General features: G+C 68.9%; 1 protein-coding gene across 1 annotated transcript; it reads left to right on the top strand.

Moving 5' to 3' along the window:
- The first annotated feature begins 3240 nt into the window (after positions 1–3240).
- On the top strand, positions 3241–19093 carry ADSS1 (adenylosuccinate synthase 1). Its single transcript, XM_081113850.1, has 13 exons — positions 3241–3518; positions 8705–8807; positions 12171–12233; positions 12811–12861; positions 13625–13691; positions 14325–14432; positions 14528–14609; positions 15198–15324; positions 15721–15875; positions 16501–16625; positions 17193–17290; positions 18514–18663; positions 18749–19093. The coding sequence occupies exons 1-13, from the start codon at positions 3327–3329 to the stop codon at positions 18799–18801; spliced, it is 1374 nt and encodes a 457-aa protein (XP_080969976.1). The 5' UTR covers positions 3241–3326; the 3' UTR covers positions 18802–19093.
- Positions 19094–20497: the final 1404 nt, after the last annotated feature.

Raw genomic sequence — 20497 nt, 5'->3', positions numbered from 1 at the left:
TAGCGGGTTGGCTCCGCCGATGATAGAGCATCAGCCCGCAGCCTGAAGGCTCCCGGGTGCGACTCTGGCAGAGCATGTGCCTCGATTGTGGGCTCGATGCCCGGCCCTAGGGGGGGGGCGCGTGGGGGGCAACCGATCGATGTTTCTGTCTCTCCCTCCCTCCCTCCCTCTCTCCCTAAAAGCCAAGGGGAACATACCCTCAGGTGAGGAGTGACCAAAACAATGAAAAGGTACTTCCACCCTCTGCAAGCAGCCATTCCCCGCACCGCGGCCCTCCTCCCCCCCCGCACCCTCCCCCCCGCCCTGTCTGTCCATCTGCTTTCTGGACGCTTCCGTGGCCTTCACCACCCTTCATTCTGCGTGTTTTCCAAGCTCTGTGCCCTGCTGGAGGGTCCCTCGAGCCTCCTGCGAGGTTGGGGGGGGGGGGGCGGGAGGGGCCGGCCGCTCAGTGAGGCTCTGGGAGAGGCTGTGGCCCTGCTCGCTGGCCTTCGCGGCTCCTGTGGTCGGTTCTTGGGGATTCAGGCAGGGGGTCAGAGGCTACGTTTATGTTTAACTATTTTTATTGATTTCAGAGAAGAAGGGAGAGGGAGAGAGATCAAAACATCAATGAAGAGAGAGAATCATGGATGGGCTGCCTCTTGCACGCCCCCCACTGGGGATTGAGCCCACAACCCGGGCCTGTGCCCTGACAGGGAGTCGAACCTGGGACCCTTCCGTCCGCAGTCCAACGCTCTATCCACTGAGCCACACTGGCCAGGGCTGCCAAAGCGGCCACACCCTTCATTCCCGCACATGTTCCAGGTTCCAGGTGCAGGCGGGTGCGGGCTCTGTGTCCTGGTCGCCAGAGGCGATGCCCCACGTGAGCTGTGGCCCCCTAGTGGCCGCGCCCACTTGCTCCCTGACAGCAGCTGGGGATCACAAAGCCAGGCCAGGGGTCACACAGCCATGGGGAGGGGGGGTCACACAGCGGGCCCCAAGCTCCGGGGCCTGTAGTGCCTCGCCCCCCCCCCCCAACCCCAGCCGCCGCAGGGCCGTGGGGGGGGCAGGGAGGGTCTAATTCAGGCTGAGCGTGTGACGACCAGCTGCTGGCGCCAGGGCTGTTTACAGGCCAGGCTCCCGCTGCTATTTATAGACACAGCCTGGGGCCCTGCTGAGCAGTCAAACCCTCTGTTCCCTGGTCCCCGCCTGGGTCTCCCTCAGGGACGGCTCAGCGCCAGCGCCCCCCCCCCCCACCCCCCGTGGGTGGGCGGAGGGAAGCGCCCCTCAGCTGCCACGACCCCAGCAGATCCCTTTTTGCGGCCCTGGGCAGGATGCAAAGCCCAGCTTCTTTCCTCCGGAAACAAGCAAACAGAACCCTCCGGAACTCGGGGTCCCCCCTGCTAAACCCAGCCCCTTCCTCGTCCACACAGCCAGCTATTGCGCCCAAACTCCCTCCCCCCTGAGCCCCGGCCCTGGCACAGCCCCCTGGGCCTCCTCCTCACCCGCTCGGCCTCTGGTGGCGTTCAGAGCCTCACGCGCCCCCTCCGGCCCTGCTCCTGCCCCAGGGCTGGTCCCGGGACCCCACCCTGCCCGTCACCAGGAAGTTGTGGACATGATGCCCGCACCCACACAGTGTGGTGTTTATCCCCCACGGTGCTGAGGGACGGGAACTGTTGGTGTCCCCATGCCCTCAGAGGGCTGGGCCCCGAGGGGCCAGGGGCCGAGTGACCAGCCCAGGGTCAGAGCCCGCTCCCACCTGGAGGAGGAGGGAGGGGAGGAGAGGCGCAGGGCAGCACAGCCCTGGGGCTGGCCCTTACGCTCCGTGATGGCCGGGGTGGCAAGCCCGGTCCACTCCCTTCTTCCTGGGAGTGCCGTCCCCCGTCCAGCCTGGGAGCACCAGGAGCCCCCCCCCTCGGCTCTCCGAGCCCTGGCCAGGGTCAGTGCACGGGCTCTGGGCCCCTCTGCAGCGCAGACCCCAGGGAGGGGAGAGGGGCCCAGGGTGTCCCCCGGGACCCATCGCTGGCCCCTTCTCCAGACCCAAGCAAGAGTCCATTTGGGGCCCTGATCGGTTTGGCTCAGTGGATAGAGCGTCGGCCTGGGGACTGAAGGGTCCCGGGTTCGATTCCAGTCAAGGGCATGTACCTTGGTTGCGGGCACATCCCCAGTAGGGAGTGTGCAGGAGGCAGCTGATCGATGTTTCTCTCTCATCGATGTTTCTGACTCTCTATCCCTCTCCCTTCCTCTCTGTAAAAAAATCAATAAAATATATATATATTTTAAAGAGTCCATTTGGAGCCCGGCCGTCGTGGCTCCGTGGTTGAGCGACGACCTATGAACCAGGAGGTCACGTTCGATTCCCGGTCAGGACACAGGCGGGGGTTGCGGGCTCGATCCCCAGTGGGGGGCGTGCAGGAGGCGGCCGATCCATGATTCTCTCATCGTTGATGTTTCTCTCTCTCTCCCTCCCTTCCTCTCTGAAATCAGTAAAAACATGTTTTTTAAAGAGTCCCTTGGGGAGTGGGGGTGGGGGTCGGGGGTGGCCCAGGCAGGGCACCCAGCTCGGAACTCCTCCGACGGTCCACAGCCTGTGCGGGCACCCAGTCCCTCCACAGGCCGGAGCGGGAAGGAGATCTGGCCTGGGGCACCAGACTCCCTGGCCCTGCGCATCCCGGCTGCCCCCCAGCCCCCCTGCCCCGCCAGGCTGCCCTGCGAGCACCGGTCGGAGGACCAAGGGCAGCCCGCTCTCTCCCGGATGGAGCCCACGAGTGATACCCACAGTGTGTCCTGCGCTGGACGCCTGGCCCGCGCGTGGAGGGGACGCTGTCCTCTCCGCGGCCACCAGAGGGCGCGCGCCAGTCCAGGGGCCGGGCTCGCCGCGGGCGGGCAGGTGCGCGCCCCCAGCCCGGGAGGCGGACCCGCCAGGTGGGGCGCAGGGACCAGGCTCTCCGTCTGCAGCCGCACCCACCCCGCGCTGGAGGGGACACCGCCCGCCGCTTCTGGGTCCCCCCGGTCCCGCTCCGTGGGGGGGGCTCGCAGCGCCCAGGCCTGCCCGGGGCCGGGGGAGCGGACGCCCTGATGACATTCCCGGGGCGCCGGGCCAGGCCCGCGGGAGGGACCCCGCCGCGCGCCGCCTGTCCGTGCGCGCCGTCCGTCCGTGCGCCCCGAGGTGCCCGCGGGCCAACCCGACTCCTGGCGGCGGCGGGGGCGGGACCGGGGCCGGAGGTCACGAGCGTCACGGGGCCCGCCCCCCGCCCGGGGCGGCGCCTTTTAACGGCGGGCGGGCGGCCCTCGGGCGGGCGGGCTCTCGGGCAGCCCAGCGCCAGCGCCGGACGCGCCCCGCCAGCGGCATGGCTGCGACCCGCGCCTCCAACGACCGGCCCCCGGGCGCCGGCGGCGTGAAGCGGGGGCGGCTGCAGCAGGAGGCGGCGGCGAGCGGCTCCCGCGTGACGGTGGTGCTGGGCGCGCAGTGGGGGGACGAGGGCAAAGGCAAGGTGGTGGACCTGCTGGCCACGGACGCCGACATCATCAGCCGCTGCCAGGTGCGCGGGCTCCCCCTCCGCCCCCGCGGGCCCCCCACGACCCAGACTCCGGGCCGGGGGACGGAGCCCTTCCCCCCAGCGCCACCCCCACCCGCCCACACGCGCACTCGGCACCCTCGCAGGCGCTCACGCTCCCCTTCCTGCGCGGACACCCCTTCCCCAGGGACCCCGCCTTCCCACCAGCCCCACCCCCACCCGGCGGACGGGGCAGAGCTATAAATACAAGCCCTGCTGAGTTGGGGACACCGGATCCTCAGGGGGTGGGGTGTGCCCTGGGCATGCCGCTAGCCCTGGGGGGGGCGGGGGACGGAGGCGGGACCCCAGCTCCTGGGTGGTTTGAGGACAACTGGAGACACCCCATTCCTCATTCCGTCTGGGTCTGGGATTGGGCTGGCTGACCCCACACAGGGGTCATGACACGGAGGGGGCTGGGTGCTGGGAAGCCCAGGGGAGAAGCCAGCAAGGAGGGGGTGACCTGGGCCAGGAGGGGGGGGCAGGCCTGGGGGAGGCCCTGAGGAAGGCAGGGCATGGAGGGGAGGGTCTGGCCGGACAGAGGGAGTGGGAGGAGCCACGGACGGCTGGCCTGGGTGGCCAGCGGCTGGCAGTGCCACCGGGAGGCCAGAGCAGGCTTCGTCCCCTGAGCGCCCGGGCGGGGCCTGTGTGCTACTGGGTGACGGACGCGGGGCACGCCCTAGGGCACTGCCGCCGGCCGCGTGCCTGCCTCCTGCTGGGGCTGGCAGGTCAGGGCGCAGGGGGGCCACACTGGCGCTGCCGGGTTTGGAGCCACCGGCCAGGAGGCTGTCGCAAAGGGGAAGGGGCGCCCGCTCCTCCCGGCCTGTGCCTCTCCTGAGCCCCCAGAGGCACCAGCGCCCGCCCGTCACCACCGCTCCCGGGACAGCTGGGCTGGGCTGGGCCTGAGCCGCTGCAAGGGGCGCCCGCCTTTCCTGAGCGCCCGCCTGGAGGCTGGGCTCCGCGCTGAGAGGGGCGGCCTGGTGCTCCGGAGTCAGGGCACCCCACCAGCTGGACCACCTCTGTGAGGCCGACAGTGGACGCCTGGAGCTCCCGGGCCCTGGGAGGTCCCCTCCCTCTCTGTCCTAAGCCATGGGGAGCAAGCCCCCCTCCCCCCCATTCCCAGGCCCCTCCCCCCAGTCCCTGCTGTGTGAGCCAGGAGCCAGGTCCCTCTGTAGCCTAGCAGGGGTGTGGCCTGTGGGCTGCTCCTCCCTCCGGCTCCAGCACAGGGCACCCCTCCAGGGCACCCCTCCTCCTGCTCCAGTGACACGGGGGCGGGGTCTGTCCCTCCTGTCGACACCCTCCTCTTGGCGCCGTGGGGCTCTCCCACCAGCTGCAGAGATGGCTCTGGAACGGAGCTGGGTCTGCAGGCCGAGCCCGCCCACGCCCCTCACTTCCAAGTGCCCCCTGGACAGACCAACCACCGGCCACGCGGGCTGGAGCCAGAGTCTGTCTGGGCGGCTCCTGAAAGGGCGACAGCAGGCAGGCCCCAGGGACTGTGACCAGGTCACCTGGCCTGTCCCTGGGTTGGGCCTTCCCTTGCGGCAACTGCATCCCCACAGCTGTACCCCCACAGCTGCATCCCCACAGCTGCATCCCCCACAGCTGCATCCTCCACATCTGGGTCCCCCACAGCTGGGCCCCCACATCTGGATTCCCCACAGCTGCACCCCCACATCTGGGTCCCCAATCTGCATCCCCACAGCTGTGTCCCCCACAGCTGCACCCCCACATCTTGGCCCCCACAGCTGCATCCCCACATCTGGATTCCCCATAGCTGCACCCCCATATCTGGGTCCCCCACATCTGCATCCCCACAGCTGCATCCCCACATCTGGATTCCCCATAGCTGCACCCCCACATCTGGGTCCCCCACATCTGCATCCCCACAGCTGTATCCCCACATCTGGGTCCCACGGCTGCGCGTTTCGCTCTCATCTCAGTTGTCTGGGGCCTGTGGTCCTGCCTCAGCCTGGGCTCCTCCCGGGCTTTCTTCGCCTCCGGGACTTGTTCCGGGTGGCCTCCCCTCTCCCTGGCCCGAAGGCCTGATGGCCTGCGTCCCTGTGGCCTCCTTCGTCCCAGGCCTTGCTCCAGGGCCTGGCGGGAGGAGAGCGGCTCTTGGTTGGGGTCGAATGAATGAATGAATGGAACCTGCCAGCGGGCCCCACACGAGAGAAGCCTTGCATAGGTGGGGGCTCCCCGCTTCCCCCAGACCCAGGTCACCTGTCCCCACCTGAGCGCCCGCCCTGCTGGGTGGTGTTTGCCGTCTGGTAAACCCGCTGCCGCCCCAACCCAGCAGTCTCCCCGACCAGGGCCACGGCCGCGGCCACGCCGGGCTGGCGGCTGCTCAGACTGGGGAGCTGTCGGCGGGCGCCCCGCCCCCGCCCCCTGCTCACCTCTCGCCTCCCTCTGTCCACTCGTCCTGCACACGGGCCAGGGCTGGGGGTGCACACAGGCTGGAGAGTGGCTCCTGTCCGAGTGAGTGGTGCTGACATCGGGGTGGGGCAGGGGCTGCATCCCAGGGAGACAGGCCAGGCTGGCGCCTCCCGGGAACCTGGGCCAAGTGGGCACTTTGTGGGCTAAGTCACCGTCCAGACATCGCGGAGACCTGTGTGCTGGTCAGAGGAGGATGGTGGGGACGGGCCGCTGAGGGCGGGGGGAGCCTGGTAGGTCAGAGGAGGCCTCCAGCCGATTGTGGGGTACGCAGGGCCAAGACAGACACGAGGGAGCAAGGCTGGGGGCACGGGTGGGGGACAAGACTCGCAGTGCGGCTCCGTCCAGGGACCCCCCCATGTGGAACATGGGGTGAGGAGGGGTGTGGCGCGGTGCCCCCAGCAGGGACATCAGGGCTGGGTGTCAGGGCTGCATGAGCCTTGGGGTGCCAAGGAGGGTGGCAGAGGCCACACAGGGCGGGTAGATGCAGGGGAGGGGGGCGCCTGGGGCCTGGCCCAGAGTCACCAGGCTGCTCCCTGGGGACAGGCTGTGCCGGCCGGATGCCTGCAGGCCCGGGAAAGGTCAGGCTGGTCAGGTTCCTTGGCCCTGGCCCTGGCCTGGTCCCAGGTCTGAGAGTGAGCGGCCCCTTTCCTAGATCCCTGACGCCAGGGAGGCAGCTGTGTCCGTGGGGACTGTGAGCGGCAGGGGCAGGGGGCGTGGCTGAGAGCTGAGCCTGGCCCGGCTCCGCCCCCGGGAGCCTGGAGGAGGCGGGGCCTGAGGGGCCAGGCTGAGTGCCAGTCCCCAGAGGGAAGGTGGGGAGGCAGGACCAGGGCGCCGCTGAGCCGGGTGAGGTCAGGTGAGGGAAGCCCCAGGTCCCGGGTGGTCCGGCTCACCGGCTGGGACAGGAGAGCGGCCCTGGAGGCCAGGCTGGGCCCGGGCCGGCATCACCTGCCCTCCTGCGGGCCCTGGGCAGGCCACCCTCTCCCCGTGGCTTTCTCAGCCGAGCGGCCCTGGCTCCTGCCCTCGGGCGGGGCTGCGAGTGATGCTGCCTGCAGCTGGCAGGGTCGCCCGATGCCCTGGTCCTCAGCAGGGCCTGTGCCTGGGCCTGTGTTTACCCCAAACAAAGGGGTGGGTGCTCAGAGGCGGGCAGGCGGTCACGTGGGCACTGGGCAGGGAGGGAGGGGCGTGCCCTGGGCCTCTGCCAGCTCCCTTCCCTGGGGACCTGTTTCCCCATCTGTCCCTGGGGACCACGCCCCCCCCAGCTGCCCCTCCTTGGGTAGCAGAGCTGACTGTGGGTGTGGCCTCGTGCGCAGAGATGCCCACTGAGGGGGTGACTGCCCCTGTGGGGAGACAGGGCCGAGCAAGGACGCACCCCTGGAAGGTATAGGGACCCCACGACCGGGGTCTGTCAGTCACGGGGGGCTGGTCTGAACTGCCAGCCCCCCCACTCCGGGGGACGGAACCAGCACCCCAGGCCAGGACCCCCGCCGCTGGAAGGCCCATCCCCCGGGGGGGTTCTGATGGTCGGAGCCCATCTCACCCCCTGGCCCCCCTCCTGGCATCTGCATCTCCCCCCCCCCCAGTCCCCTAAGAGGCTCATCCAGTTCCCCTCCCAACACGGGCTCCACCCTGAGCCCCCAAGGCCTGGCATCCTGTCCGCTCTCACTCAGACCCTCCTCGGCCCCAGGCCACCAGCACCCCCTCTCCCTTCCCCTCCCCTCCCCTCCCCTGCACATGCACGGTCCCCGCAGCCAGCACCTGGGAGTCCCAGGGACACTCAGGGCCCGGGGCTGAGCTGTGGGACGGGCAGGGCCCGGGGCGCACACCTGGACATTTTTGCTGACCTGGGAAGGTCACGTCACGGGGGGAAGCCCAGCCCCCACGCCCGGGGTCCCTGCGGGATGGGCTTCTGGCCAGTGGAGGGCTAGGGCTCCAGCCACTTCATTCAGTGGTTCGGGGACTGTCTCCCGTCTGCCCCTCACGGCCCCCAGTTGCCCCCCCCCCCATGTTGGAGGAACTTTGAGACGGGCCAGGAAAGCCAGTGAGCTCCCCCCCCTGCTGGGCCCTGCACGGGGCGGGCGGGGGGGCTGATGCGGGGGCCTCGTAGTCTCAGCCCATGGCCCCCTCCGCCAGAGAGCGTGTGGAGCGGGCCCACGATAAACCCGATAAACCCGTTTTGGGGAGATGGAGGCAGGAGGTGGGGCCCGCTGGGCTCAGGGTCCTGGGGACGGAGTGGACACAGGGACACGTCACGGGCTGGGCACCAGCGGGCCTGTGTCCCTCCCTGGGCTCTGCTCATCCCTGTGGGGACCCAGGAGGCAGGGGCAGCCGGGAGGGGCCCCCCACCCAGGCCCTGGGGACCGAGGAGCCCTCCAGTGGCAGGACAGGGGGCTGCGGCCTGCGTCCCAGAACAGGGCTGGCCGTGAACGGCCTTTTTCTTTTATTCTGCAGTGGATGGAGGGTGTGGACGCTCCAGGGTCCCTGCTGAGGGAAGGCACTGGCCCGGGTGTCACCGTCCCCTCCCCCGTGCACGGCCGTCTGGGCGGCGGGGGCTGAGCCTGGAGTGGGAAGGCTGGGCGCTCCTTTCTCACGAGGGGGCCCCAGCGCCAGGGCTGCACTGAGACGCCTCCTGGGGCAGCAGGGCTGGGCACAGCCGGGTGCCCCGGGCAGGGCTGGTGTGAGACGGGCTCTCCGGGTGGCCCAAGCCCCGAGGCCCTGTGCACTCAGCGGGTTTCCGTCCCCAGGGGGGCAACAACGCTGGCCACACCGTGGTGGTGGACGGCAAAGAGTACGACTTCCACCTGCTGCCCAGCGGCATCATCAACACCAAGGCCGTGTCCTTCATCGGTGAGTGCCCGCCGCCCAGGGGCGCCGTCAGCCCCGGGCTGACCAGGGGGCTGGGCCTCGGCTGTGCCTGCACCACCTGCTCAGCCAGGCCGCGGCCCAGGTCCCGGTCACCCCCAGGGGCCCCGCCGAGTGTCTGACCCAGGAGCCTGCCTTCAGCCTCAGGGGCGGGGGGCGGCCAGGACGCGGCCAGCCTGGCCAGAGGGCGCGAGGGTGCCGGCTCCCTGAGCTCCCCGACTCCCCAGGTGCTGAGCAAGCCCATGTGCATGCCTGGGCATGTGTGTGTGCGTGTGCACGCCCGCGATGGAGCATGCCTGCTCAGGTGTGCGTGTGTGTGAGTGTGCGTGTGTGCACACCCGCGATGGAGCATACCTGCTCAGGTGTGCGTGTGTGAGTGTGCATGGGTGTGTGTGTGCGTGTGCACACCCGTGATGGAGCATGCCTGCTCAGGTGTGTGTGAGTGCGCACGTGTGTGTGTGCGCGCGCCCGTGATGGAGCATGCCTGCTCAGGTGTGCGTGTGTGTGTGTGTGTGTGTGTGCGTGTGCACGCCCGTGATGGAGCATGCCTGCTCAGGTGTGCGTGTGTGTGAGTGTGCGTGTGTGCACGCCCGTGATGGAGCATACCTGCTCAGGTGTGCGTGTGTGAGTGTGCATGGGTGTGTGTGTGCGTGTGCACGCCCGTGATGGAGCATGCCTGCTCAGGTGTGCGTGTGTGTGTGTGTGTGTGTGAGTGTGCATGTGCACGCCGGTGATGGAGCATGCCTGCTCAGGTGTGTGTGTGTGTGCGCGTGTGTGTGTGAGTGTGTGTGTGTGTGTGCGCGTGTGCGCGTACAGGCCTGGCTTCCTGCTGTGGTGGAGCTGAGCCGTGCAGGGAGGCTGAGCTCCGCCTGGCCCTGCGGGAGGTCTGTGCTGCCCAGCGCACTCCTCGCTCCCCCTGCAGTTTCCTGCCCCCCCCCCCAGCCCCTTGCCCTCCCTGCAGCCGCCCTGCCCTTTCAGTGCCCCCGAGAGACAGAGCCGCCTCCAGGACCCTGTGGCTCTCCCCTCCTCCCCTGGTGTCTCCCGCTCTCTGTCCCTCTCGCTCACCCCTCCCTCACCCTGAGCTCCCAGTACTTTTCCTTCCGGCTCCTTCTGTGACTGAGCCACTCTGGTGACTCACTGCTCCCACCCTCCCCGTCAGGAAGTGGGGGAGCTGCAGCAGGCACGTCCCAGCATGGCACGGGGTGGCCCCTGGAAGGGAAGGGGTGGCTGTGAGCAGGGGGCGGAGCAGGAGGTCGCCAGGCCCCGCACGCGGGTGCAGGCTCAGGCCCAGCCTGCGCCCCAGCCTTTCCTGATGGGGCCCCTGCCGGAAGCCCTCTCAGCACCAGCCCGCCCCCCGCCCCACGCCCCCTCGGCAGGAAGCAAGGCCAAGGAGGCGCCCTGGATGGGTGGAGGCGCTCGGTCAGGGCGACACGGTCCGGGGAGGGGGCAGGGCGGCGCCAACAGGGCCAGCTGTCCGTCAGCGTCAGCGTCAGCGTCAGCGTGCGCCCAGACTCACACTCAGCCAGGGCCCAGGGCGCGGGGTCACACTGTCCCGCAGCTTGCGACACCCCAGGCCCTGCCACCTGGCATTTAGGTGACCTTCGTGCTCCGTGCGGCCTGCGTCTGAGTCACTCCCACCTGCACCCACGCCCTGTCTCCCTCGCTGAGCCCCGGCCACTGCCCACCCCGGGGGGGGGGGGGGGGCCGCGCACCGGAGACGGTGTCCTGGCCCAGGGCCTGGGGTCCCGGAGGAAGGGGCAGCGTCCGGCTTCACCTGGACCCCACGGGCCCGTGTGACCGGGGCCGCCTGCTCTGCTGGGAAGCTGGGCTCCGCGCGCCGGCCGACCCTGGAGGGTTCGGGCCCAAGGCCCCGTTTCCGGATTATTAAATAACCCGCGGCGTCCGAGGTCTCATGTGTGCGCCGTGCGTGCCCCGGCGACACCCCAATCAAGAACACTTGTCACCCCAGAAGTTCCCCTGCTGCCTGCTGCCCCCCCCCCCCGCCCCTGCCACTCTGCTGTCGCTGCAAATGCTTCGGGCTGGGCTTGTGTGTATTTGTGTGTGGTTTTTAAAATGTGTTCGTGTTGATGTCAGAGAGGAAGGAGAGGGAGAGAGAAACATCCACGATGAGAGGAATCTGATCGGCTGCCTCCTGCACGCCCCCTCCTGGCCTGCATCCCGGACACGTGCCCTGACGGGAATCCAACCGTGACCTCCTGGTTCATAGGCTGACGCTCACCCCCGGGCCGGCCGGGCTGGGCCTGCTGTGTTTGTACATAAAATGCAGACAGATTAACGTGCCGTCTCAGCCCCTGTGCGTGCGGGTCAGGGGGGGGGCGTGCGTCCGCAGCGCGTGCAGCCCTCCCGCCGTCGTCCCCAGGGCTTTCCCATCTTCCCCGGAGCCTCTGTCCCATTAACCCCCCTCCCCAGCCCCGGCCCCACCATCGCTGTCTGTCCCCGCAGGTCCGGCTCCTCCGGGCCTGTGCGAGGGGTCCCACAGCGCAGTGTCTGTATCGTCACTCACACGACGTCCTCACGTCCATCCGTTCACACGTCCACCCGTCCTCACGTCCATCCATCCTCACATCCACCCGTCCTCCCGTCCATCCGTCCTCACGTCCACCCGTCTTCACGTCCACCCGTCCTCACGTCCATCCGTCCTCACATCCATCCGTCCTCACGTCCATCCGTCCTCACGTACACCCGTCTTCACGTCCATCCGTCCTCCCGTCCATCCGTCCTCACGTCCACCCGTCTTCACGTCCACCCGTCCTCACGTCCATCCGTCCTCACATCCATCCGTCCTCACGTCCATCCGTCCTCACGTACACCCGTCTTCACGTCCATCCGTCCTCCCGTCCATCCGTCCTCACGTACACCCGTCCTCACGTACACCCGTCCTCACGTCCATCGCGTTGTAGCAGGTGTCCGACGTCTGTCCTCTTCGAGGCTGAGTGACGTTCCACGGCGTGGAGGGGCCACGTCAGGGGACGGCTCCGCGTGCGGACACTGGGCTGTGTCCACGTCCCAGCGGCCGTGCCGTTGCCCTGTGAACGGGGCCGTGCCCATCTCTTTCTCTTTTTTAAATATATTTGTGTTGATTTCAGAGAGCTGGGGAGAGAGAGAAACTTCCCTGATGGGAGACTCGTGGATCGGCTGCCTCCTGCCGGCCCCCCCCCCCCCCCCCCCCGGGGATCAAGCCCACAACCGGGCCTGTGCCCCGACCGGGAATCGGCCGCCTGGGTCAGAGGTCGACGCTCAGCCGCTGCGCCCCGGGGGCGGGGGCGATTTCAGGCCATGGCAGCCCGAGTCCCGGCGCCCGTCTCAGCCCGTGTCCGTGTGTTGCAGGCAACGGGGTGGTTGTCCACTTGCCGGGCCTGTTTGAAGAAGCAGAAAAGAATGAGAAGAAAGGTAGGTCGACCCCGCAGACCACCCGGTCCCGGCGCCCGCGGGTCCCTAGCGGCCGTGCTGGCTGGCGCCTCCCGTGGGTTTTCCCTGGTGGCGGCCACGCCTTCAGGGAGAGCTGTGGCTCCTGGGGGCCCCTTGGGGACCGCGGCCGGTGGGCAGTGCCGGGGCCACAGCCAGGGCGTCTGGCGAGGGAGCCCGGTGAGGGCGTCTAGGGGCAGCCTGACCAGGGCGCAGCCGCCCTGAGGCCCGAGAGGGTCAGGAAGGAAGCAGAGCCTGGGCCTCGGGCTCAAGGTCAGGCCTCAAGGTCAGGGCAGGTGCAACACGGCTCGCGGGAACCTGACCCCAGGCCTCCGGCGACAGGAGGTGCCAGAGGAAGGCCTGTGGGGAGGCAGGTGCCGGCGGCGGTGGGTGGGCGTCCCCTGGGGGTGCGGCCTGGGACCCAGCAGGCGGAGAGACCATGAGGGAGGGCCCGTCACTGGCCGAGCACCGGAGACGCTGCTGGTGGCTCTGGCGGGGCGGGGGGTGCGTGGAGGGGCGCGGGGGTGCGGGAGAGCCAGCCCTCAGCCCCGCTCGCCCGCAGGCCTCAGGGACTGGGAGAAGAGGCTCATCATCTCCGACCGGGCCCACCTCGGTGAGTGACGCCCCCCACGCAGCCTCCCAGAGCTCAGGGCGGCCGGGCTCATGGCCCTGGGCAGGTGGGGAGACCAAACCCGGGGGCCCACGGTCCCACAGTCAGGAGTGGAGGCCGGTTCCAAGTTGACCCCTGTCTTTTTTCTAATCCTCACCCGAGGGTCTGTTTTTATTGATTTGAGAGAGTGAAGTGTCGATGGGGTGCCTCCTGTACACGCCCCAATCAGGGATTGAACCTGCAACCTGGGTGTGTGCCGGTCCGGGAGTCGAACCCAAGACCCTTGGGTGCCCTGGGCGATGCTCCAACCACCTGAGCCACACTAGCCAGGGTCCCAGGTGCCCCTTTCATACTGGACGCCACCTTCCCATGGAGGCAGGCGCTGTTGGGGGGCAGTAGGGCCTGTGGGGGAGAGCGGGTCCTGGGGGGGACAGCGGGGCCTGTGGGGGGCAGCGGGGCCTGTGGGGGGCAGCGGGGTCTGTGGGGGGCAGCGGGGTCTGTGGGGGACAGCGGGGTCTGTGGGGGGCAGTAGGGTCTGTGGGGGGCAGTGGGGTCTGTGGGGGGCAGTAGGGTCTGTGGGGGGCAGTGGGGTCTGTGGGGACAGCGGGGTCTGTGGGGGGCAGCGGGGTCTGTGGGGGGCAGTGGGGTCTGTGGGGGGCAGCGGGGTCTGTGGGGGGCAGTGGGGTCTGTGGGGGGCAGTGGGGTCTGTGGGGGCAGCGGGTGCGGCTCTGACTCCGGGCCTGTTGCCTGCCCGGTGCCCCCGCAGTGTTCGACTTCCACCAGGCCGTGGACGGGCTGCAGGAGGTGCAGCGCCAGGCGCAGGAGGGGAAGAAGTGAGTGCGGGCGGCTCCCGGGCGCGGCCACGGGCTGGGTGCTGGGCGCGTCCTGGGCAGCGCGACAGGTGGGGAACCTGGACCCAGAGCCCCTGGGGAGCAGCCCCCTTGGCTCCCCCCGGCCTCTGTCTGGGTCCCGCACTGGCTGCCACCCCGAGGCGGGCACCTGCTGTCCCCATGTCACTGGGCCCCGCGGCCTGGACCCCACACACAGGCCCCGCCCCGCCCGCGCCTGGGCTGTGGAGGCGTCCTCCACAGACACTGTTAGGAGGAGGCGGGACTGGTTCTCAGGTTCGCACACACATGAACACATGTGAACACACATGTGAGAACACACACGCTGACATACGTGCACACACAAGGACACACACAGCCTGGCGGACGCAGGTGGCAGGGCGGGGCTGGGCCCGGGAGGGTGCAGGCGGGCTGAGGGGGGGGGTGGCGCCGGGCCCCAGGGCGAAGCCGGGGGTGAGGGCGTCGCTGGGGCTCAGCTGCCTGCCCAGCCCCGCCCTGCCTCCCAGCCTGAGGCCCTTCCATGGCATCGGGTGGAAATGGGTCGGGGTGCGGGCAGGGACCCCGCGTTCCAGGCGGGCCGCCCCCCCGCCCCCTGCTCATGCTGCCCCCTCCCCCCAGCATCGGCACCACCCGGAAAGGGATCGGACCGGCCTACGCATCCAAGGCAGCCCGCACGGGCCTGCGCATCTGCGACCTGCTGGCCGACTTTGACGAGTTTTCCGCCAGGTACGCGGCCGCCCCCGCCCCGGGGTGGGGGGCCGGCGAGTGGGGGCTCGGGGACCCAGCAGGGCCCAGGGGACCCGTCGCTGTGGCCTCTGCAGGTTCAAGAACCTGGCCCACCAGCACCAGTCCATGTTCCCCACCTTGGAGATCGACGTCGACGGGCAGCTCAAGAAGCTCAAGGTAGAGCGGGGGCCGGGCGGCTCGCGGCTCGGACTCACCTCGCGGGGTGCACCGTTTCGGGGTCATACTGGGGCGGCGGGCCTTCTGGGCCCACAGCCGCCGGTGGGAGCCCCCGGCCGGGCTGGGCCCACGGCCTCTCTGGGGACCCGCCCAGGACACGCTGGGTGGGAGGTGGCGCTGTCCCAGCCGAGGCGGGAGGGGCAGTGGCCCCCTGCTCACTCTGAGAGGGCGGGGGTGGGGGCAGGAAGGCGTCAGCACAAAGCCCTTCTGGAAGTTTCCAGCTGGGATCCCGCTCCTCCCACTGCGTCTGGGCCAAATGAGGACCGAGCGGAGAGCGTAGGGACGCGGTTCTGCTGGATTAGGGCCCCCCCCCCCGACCTCACTTGAGCTTTAATCACCCCCAGCACAGCCCCATCCTGAGGTCCTGGGAGTCAGGCTCCAGCGGATGAACTGGGGGACGCACCTCCCCCCATAGTCACCAAGACCCCCGGCCAGGGTGGGGGGCTGTTGGGGTGAGCCAGGTGGGAGAGCTGGGAGCTGGGGGGCGGCCCGGGCCCCACAGCCGCATCCCCCCCCCACCCCGTGCAGGGCTTTGCCGAGAGGATCCGGCCCATGGTCCGCGACGGCGTGTACTTCATGTACGAGGCGCTGCACGGCCCCCCCAAGAAGATCCTGGTGGAAGGCGCCAACGCCGCCCTGCTGGACATCGACTTCGGTGCGGCCCCCGCGCCCCAACGCACCGCGCTGTCGTGTCTGGGGGGACGGGGCATGGCCTTCATCCTGCCTCGGACTGACCCCCGTGCCCTCCCCCTAACTTAGCCGAGAGGGGGAGGCGGCTGGAGATGAGAGGCCGAGGGCCCAGAGACCAGGACGGGGTGGGGGTGGTTAGAGCCTCGCCCGACAACCTCCCTCCCCGCCCCCCGGGCTCCCAGCGCGGAGGCACCTGCTGCAGAGCGACCTCCCCCTCCCGACCCCCAGACCCTGCGGGGGCCACTCCCCCAGGACGGCCCCTGAGGCCCCACTGAGGGGCTGTGGGGGGCTCACCACCACCGCCCTCCACCCAGAGGGCCCTGGGGGGTGACCTGTGGGGCCCTGACCAGCCGTTTTGCAGGGACCTACCCCTTTGTGACGTCATCCAACTGCACGGTGGGCGGCGTGTGCACGGGGCTGGGCATCCCGCCCCAGAACGTGGGCGACGTGTACGGCGTGGTGAAGGCCTACACCACACGCGTGGGCATCGGCGCCTTCCCCACCGAGCAGATCAACGTGAGTGCCTGCGCCGACGGGACGCGGAGGGAGGCCGTGCCCTGGGTGTGCGCCAGCCTGTGAGGCTGTGGGCCCTGCAGCGAGGCGCCTGGTGGCCTGGTGCTGAGGGCGGGCGGTGCACACGCGTGTCCACGGGGTGCTGCAGGCAGGCGAGTGGGGTCAGGGCCCCCCTTGGCCCAGAAAGGGGTCCTCAGGGTGCCCCAGCCTGCCTTTGTCAGCCTGGCCTTGTGTCTGGTGGCCGCGAGGACAGGAGGCCTCTGTCCTGAGCTGGTGTGTGAGGACGCGGGGGGAGGGGGGGGGCGGGAAGGTGCCGCGTCCGGAAGAATCTCGCAGCTTTGACGGGGCAGGGGACCCAGGGAGAAGTCACCTCACACCGCAGGCCCCAGCTGAGCGACAGGCCAGGCCCCTCACGCCCTGCGCCTGGGCACTAAGGGGGGAGGTGCGCTGGCCGCTGCCTCTCCAGAGGCCTCCGACCCGCTGCCAGCAGGCCGAGCCTCCGCTGGGGCACGTGGCCTGGGAGGAGGGCGTCTGTAGGGGGTGCAGCTTCTCCCGTGGCCCCGGGCCGGTGGGGGGGCGGGCTGAGGGAAGGGCCCCCAGAGGCGGCCAGGCTCCCGTCCTCACGCAGGAGATCGGCGACCTGCTGCAGAACCGTGGCCACGAGTGGGGGGTGACCACCGGCCGCAAGAGGCGCTGCGGCTGGCTGGACCTGATGATCCTGCGATTCGCCCACATGGTCAACGGCTTTACCGCGTGAGCATCCGTTACCGCGTGGCCACGCGGGTGCCATCTACGCCGGGGCCCCCGGGCTCCCAGACCCCGCTGGGTCCCCAGGATCCCAGACCCCACTGGGGCAACCACAGCTGGGCGTGGGGCTCAGGGCCAGTCTCCCCAGCGGGTGTCACTGCACCCAGACCCTCCCTCACGGCGGGGCCACAGTGGGCGGCGAGGCCGAGTCCTGCCCGGGGCTGATGGGGGGAAGGAAAGGGAGCAGCTGGTGTGAGGTCAGGGTGAGGCCTGGTGGGAGGAAGATCCATGAAGTCGGGTGCCACTTGGCATTGGGGGTGCAGGGCTGGGTCTGCATGGGCAGCCCGGCAGGGGGCAGAGCAGGCGAATGAGCCTGGGCACGGGCTCCGGGCTGAGACCCCAGATAAGGCAGCTGAGGGCAGGAGGGCAGTGCTGCCGGGCGCTGAGTGTGCCCGCCTGCCCGCTGCGCTGCCCTTGGCTTGCTGCCCCCCGAGGCGGGGGTGGGCGTGGAGGAGGCCGACAGCGCGAGCACTTGGCCCACAGCCTCTCCACTGTGTCCTCTGGCTCCGACAGGCTGGCCCTGACAAAGCTGGACATCCTGGATGCCCTGGATGAGATCAAGGTCGGCATCGCCTACAAGCTGAACGGGAAAAGGATCCCCTATTTCCCAGGTACGAGGGGAGGTGGCTTCCCGCCCTGGCAGCTGCACTGGCACCTATCAGACGTGCCCGGGGCCCGGCGAGCGTAGAAGCAGCGCTTGTCTGACCTCTGGCCACCCAGGTCCGCGGCTGAGGGCGCGGCCGGGTCTCGGGTGGCTGCAGGGGCGTCCCACGCGTTGGGCAGGGCTCAGAGGGACTGGCCTGGCGGCAGGTGGGAGGCAACTGGGCACCAACCCCGGGCCCTGGGGATCCGCGGGCACCAAAGCCCCGCTCCTGTTAGCAGAGGTGAACCTAAAACTCTGCAAATGGCAAGATGAAAGTGCGACCTAAGAAAACCCTTCAGGTGGCCGTGCGAGGCTCGCTGGGCTCCCACCGCCACACCCCTCCCCTGGGAAGCTGGGGTTCCTGACTTCACACCCAGGCCCAGCGCACCAGCGGCTTCCGCCCTCGCCGGCCGAGGGCGCTGCCCCCTCCCCCGTCTGTGTAGACCCACCAGCGACTCCAGGGTCCCCGACTCGCCCTGCTGGCCCTGACCTTTGAGAGGGCGCAGCACAAGTGTGGCGTGACCCCAGGGTCAGGGTCGGGGTGGCCGCTTGTCCCAGCATCTTCCATCAGTAGCGGATGGCTGGCATCTGTGAGCCCCAGGGTCCCGTCCAGTGGGGCCCCTGCCAGGGGAGGGGCGGGCATAGCTCCTTCAGGATGTCTTAACACGTTAAATCTCAGAGCCAGCTCAGCTGAGCGTCGACCTGTGAGCCAGGAGGTCACGGTTTGATTCCCGGTCAGTGCACAGGCCCCGGTTGCAGGCTCGATCCCCAGTAGGGGGCCTGCAGGAGGCAGCCATCACTGATCCTCTCCGTGCCTCTATTGCTCTCTCCCTCTCCCTTCCTCTCTGAGATCAATAAGAACATGTCTTAAAAAAAAAAAAATAAACAAAATCTCAGAGCCACCGAGCCGCACCGGCCGGGCGCCCGTTCGAATTTCCGAGCAGCGTCCCGGCCTCCTCGCTGAGTCCCGGGGTTGCCCAGCAGAGCCCACGGGAATCCGCGTGGGTGGATGTGGCCCCGTGTGGAGGGGGTCCAGCCAGTGTCCCAGAGCCCCTCTCGGGCCCTGAAAACCAAGTGGGGCAACGGGCCGCTGAGCCCCCAGGGAGGCAGGCCCCGGGCAGGGGTCCCAGCCCCCCGGCCTCTGCCCGCGCTGGATCGAATCCTGAGGGGCACGACCACCCGTGTCCCCAGCGAACCAGGAGATCCTGCAGAAGGTGGAGGTGGAGTACGAGACGCTGCCCGGCTGGAAGGCGGACACCACGGGCGCCAGGAAGTGGGAGGACCTGCCCCCGCAGGCCCAGAGCTACGTGCGGTTCGTGGAGAATCACGTGGGCGTGGCAGGTGGGTGCCCCGCACCCCGCGCCCTCCCCTCCCAGTGGGCCCCCTCCCCGCCCTGCGCCCAGCCTGACCGGCCTTTCCCTTGCAGTGAAATGGGTTGGTGTCGGCAAGTCCCGGGACTCGATCATCCAGCTGTTTTAGGCGGCAGCGGCGCAGGCAGCGGGTCCTGGGCCCTCGGAGGCAATGCCGATGCCCGAGAAGAAGAGACCTGAGGCGGTTTGGTGGACTCTCCTGTTTCCCCGAGGCTGTGGGCGCGACCACTGCTCACTGCAACGCCGGGAGCCAGCCTCGCGCAGCCGCGCGCCCCTGCTGTTTGGAACGAGCCCGGGGCGGGCGGACGGACCGTGGTGGTTCCTCTCTGTCCCGCCTTGTGTCCGGTCGGAGCCGGTCAGCAATAAACATCCGAAGCCGCTGAGCGGGAGTGGTCACGCGAGCTCTGCTCTCACTGTGTCATTTTTTTAAAAAATATATATTTTATTGATTTTTTACAGAGAGGGAGGGAGAGGGACAGAGAGTCAGAAACATCGATGAGAGAGAAACATCGATCAGCTGCCTCCTGCACATGCCCCACTGGGGATGTGCCCACAACCAAGGTACATGCCCTTGACCGGAATCGAACCTGGGACCCTTCAGTCCCCAGGCCGACCCTCTGTCCACTGAGCCAAACCAGCTAGGCTGCTAGGGCCTCGCTGTGTCTTTTATGTTTTTTTAAAAATACATTTTTATTGATTTCAGAGAGGAAGGGAGAGATAGAAACATCAGTGATGGGAGAGAATCATGGATCGGCTGCCCCTGCACAACCCACACTGGGGATGGAGCCCACAACCCCACCATGTGCTCTGGTGGGGAATTGAACCTTGACCTCCTGGGTCATAGGTCGACCCTCAACCCCCGAGCCACGCAGGTCCGGCTGACTCAGTCGTTTTGTGTTGACTTTTAAACACTCGAAGTCACCAGCCATGCTTTGCCGTGACAGTGGTTTCTGGGTGACACCAAGCCAGGCGGTTTATGTGCTCAGAACCAGCCCGTGTAAGAGAGGCCACGGCAGTGAATGTGTTTCCCAAACATTTAAAGGGCTTCGCTCTAGAGCCCGCCCCGCCCGGCCGTCGGTGTCAGCGGGTCCTGCCTGGCCCCTGGGTCTGGGCAGATGGCCGGAGCTGGTCATGGGCCTGTCTCCACTGTGCCCCCCTCGCCTGGCTGCGCAGCCTCCGTCACAGCTCTGCAGGGTTTGGGGGACATTGAGAGCCACACCTGCCCTCTCGCGTCAGGCAGAGAGGAAAGGGTTTCGGTGGAGCAGCCGGAGTCAGCCAGGGTGAGCTGGGTCCTCTGGGCGGGTCCGAGCCTCCGGCCAGCTCCCCCACTGGCCCCGCCCCCACTGGCCCCGCCCCCACTGGCCCCGCCCCCACTGGCCCCGCCCCCACTGGCCCCGCCCCTACTGGCCCCGCCCCTACTGGCCCCGCCCCTACTGGCCCCGCCCCTACTGGCCCCGCCCCTACTGGCCCCGCCCCTACTGGCCCCGCCCCTACTGGCCCCGCCCCTACTGGCCCCGCCCCTAGCTCCTGCCCTAAGCCCTGGGTCCCACCTTCTACTCTGCTTCTGGGTTCCATGACTTCAGACGCCACTTGTAAGTGGTTAAGTTTTAGAAAGGCCATACGGGTGGGTCCTAAGCAGGCTGATGGGTGACCTTATAAGACGAGGAGATGGGACACAGACAGGCAGAGGGGCGGCCTTGTGAGGACCCAGGAGAAGGTGGCCGTCCAACGCCCAGGAGAGAGGCCTCGGGAGCCCGCCTGCGAGACCTGCTCTGGGGCCCACACCTGCTCGGGACTCCGGCCCC

Source organism: Myotis nattereri (assembly GCF_964212035.1).
Source record: "Myotis nattereri genome assembly, chromosome: 1".
Taxonomy (NCBI): Eukaryota; Metazoa; Chordata; class Mammalia; order Chiroptera; family Vespertilionidae; genus Myotis; species Myotis nattereri.
The sequence above is the reverse complement of the archived record's forward strand: the minus strand, read 5'-3'. Positions and strand labels throughout refer to the sequence as shown.

Bases quoted from the DNA above. Each gene is read 5' to 3' on its own strand.
- ADSS1 (XM_081113850.1), top strand. From the start codon at position 3,327: ATGGCTGCGACCCGCGCCTCCAACGACCGGCCCCCGGGCGCCGGCGGC. The intron at 14,433-14,527 runs GTACGCGGCCGC...TGGCCTCTGCAG, and splicing joins TTTGACGAGTTTTCCGCCAG to GTTCAAGAACCTGGCCCACC. The intron at 16,626-17,192 runs GTGAGCATCCGT...TGGCTCCGACAG, and splicing joins ATGGTCAACGGCTTTACCGC to GCTGGCCCTGACAAAGCTGG.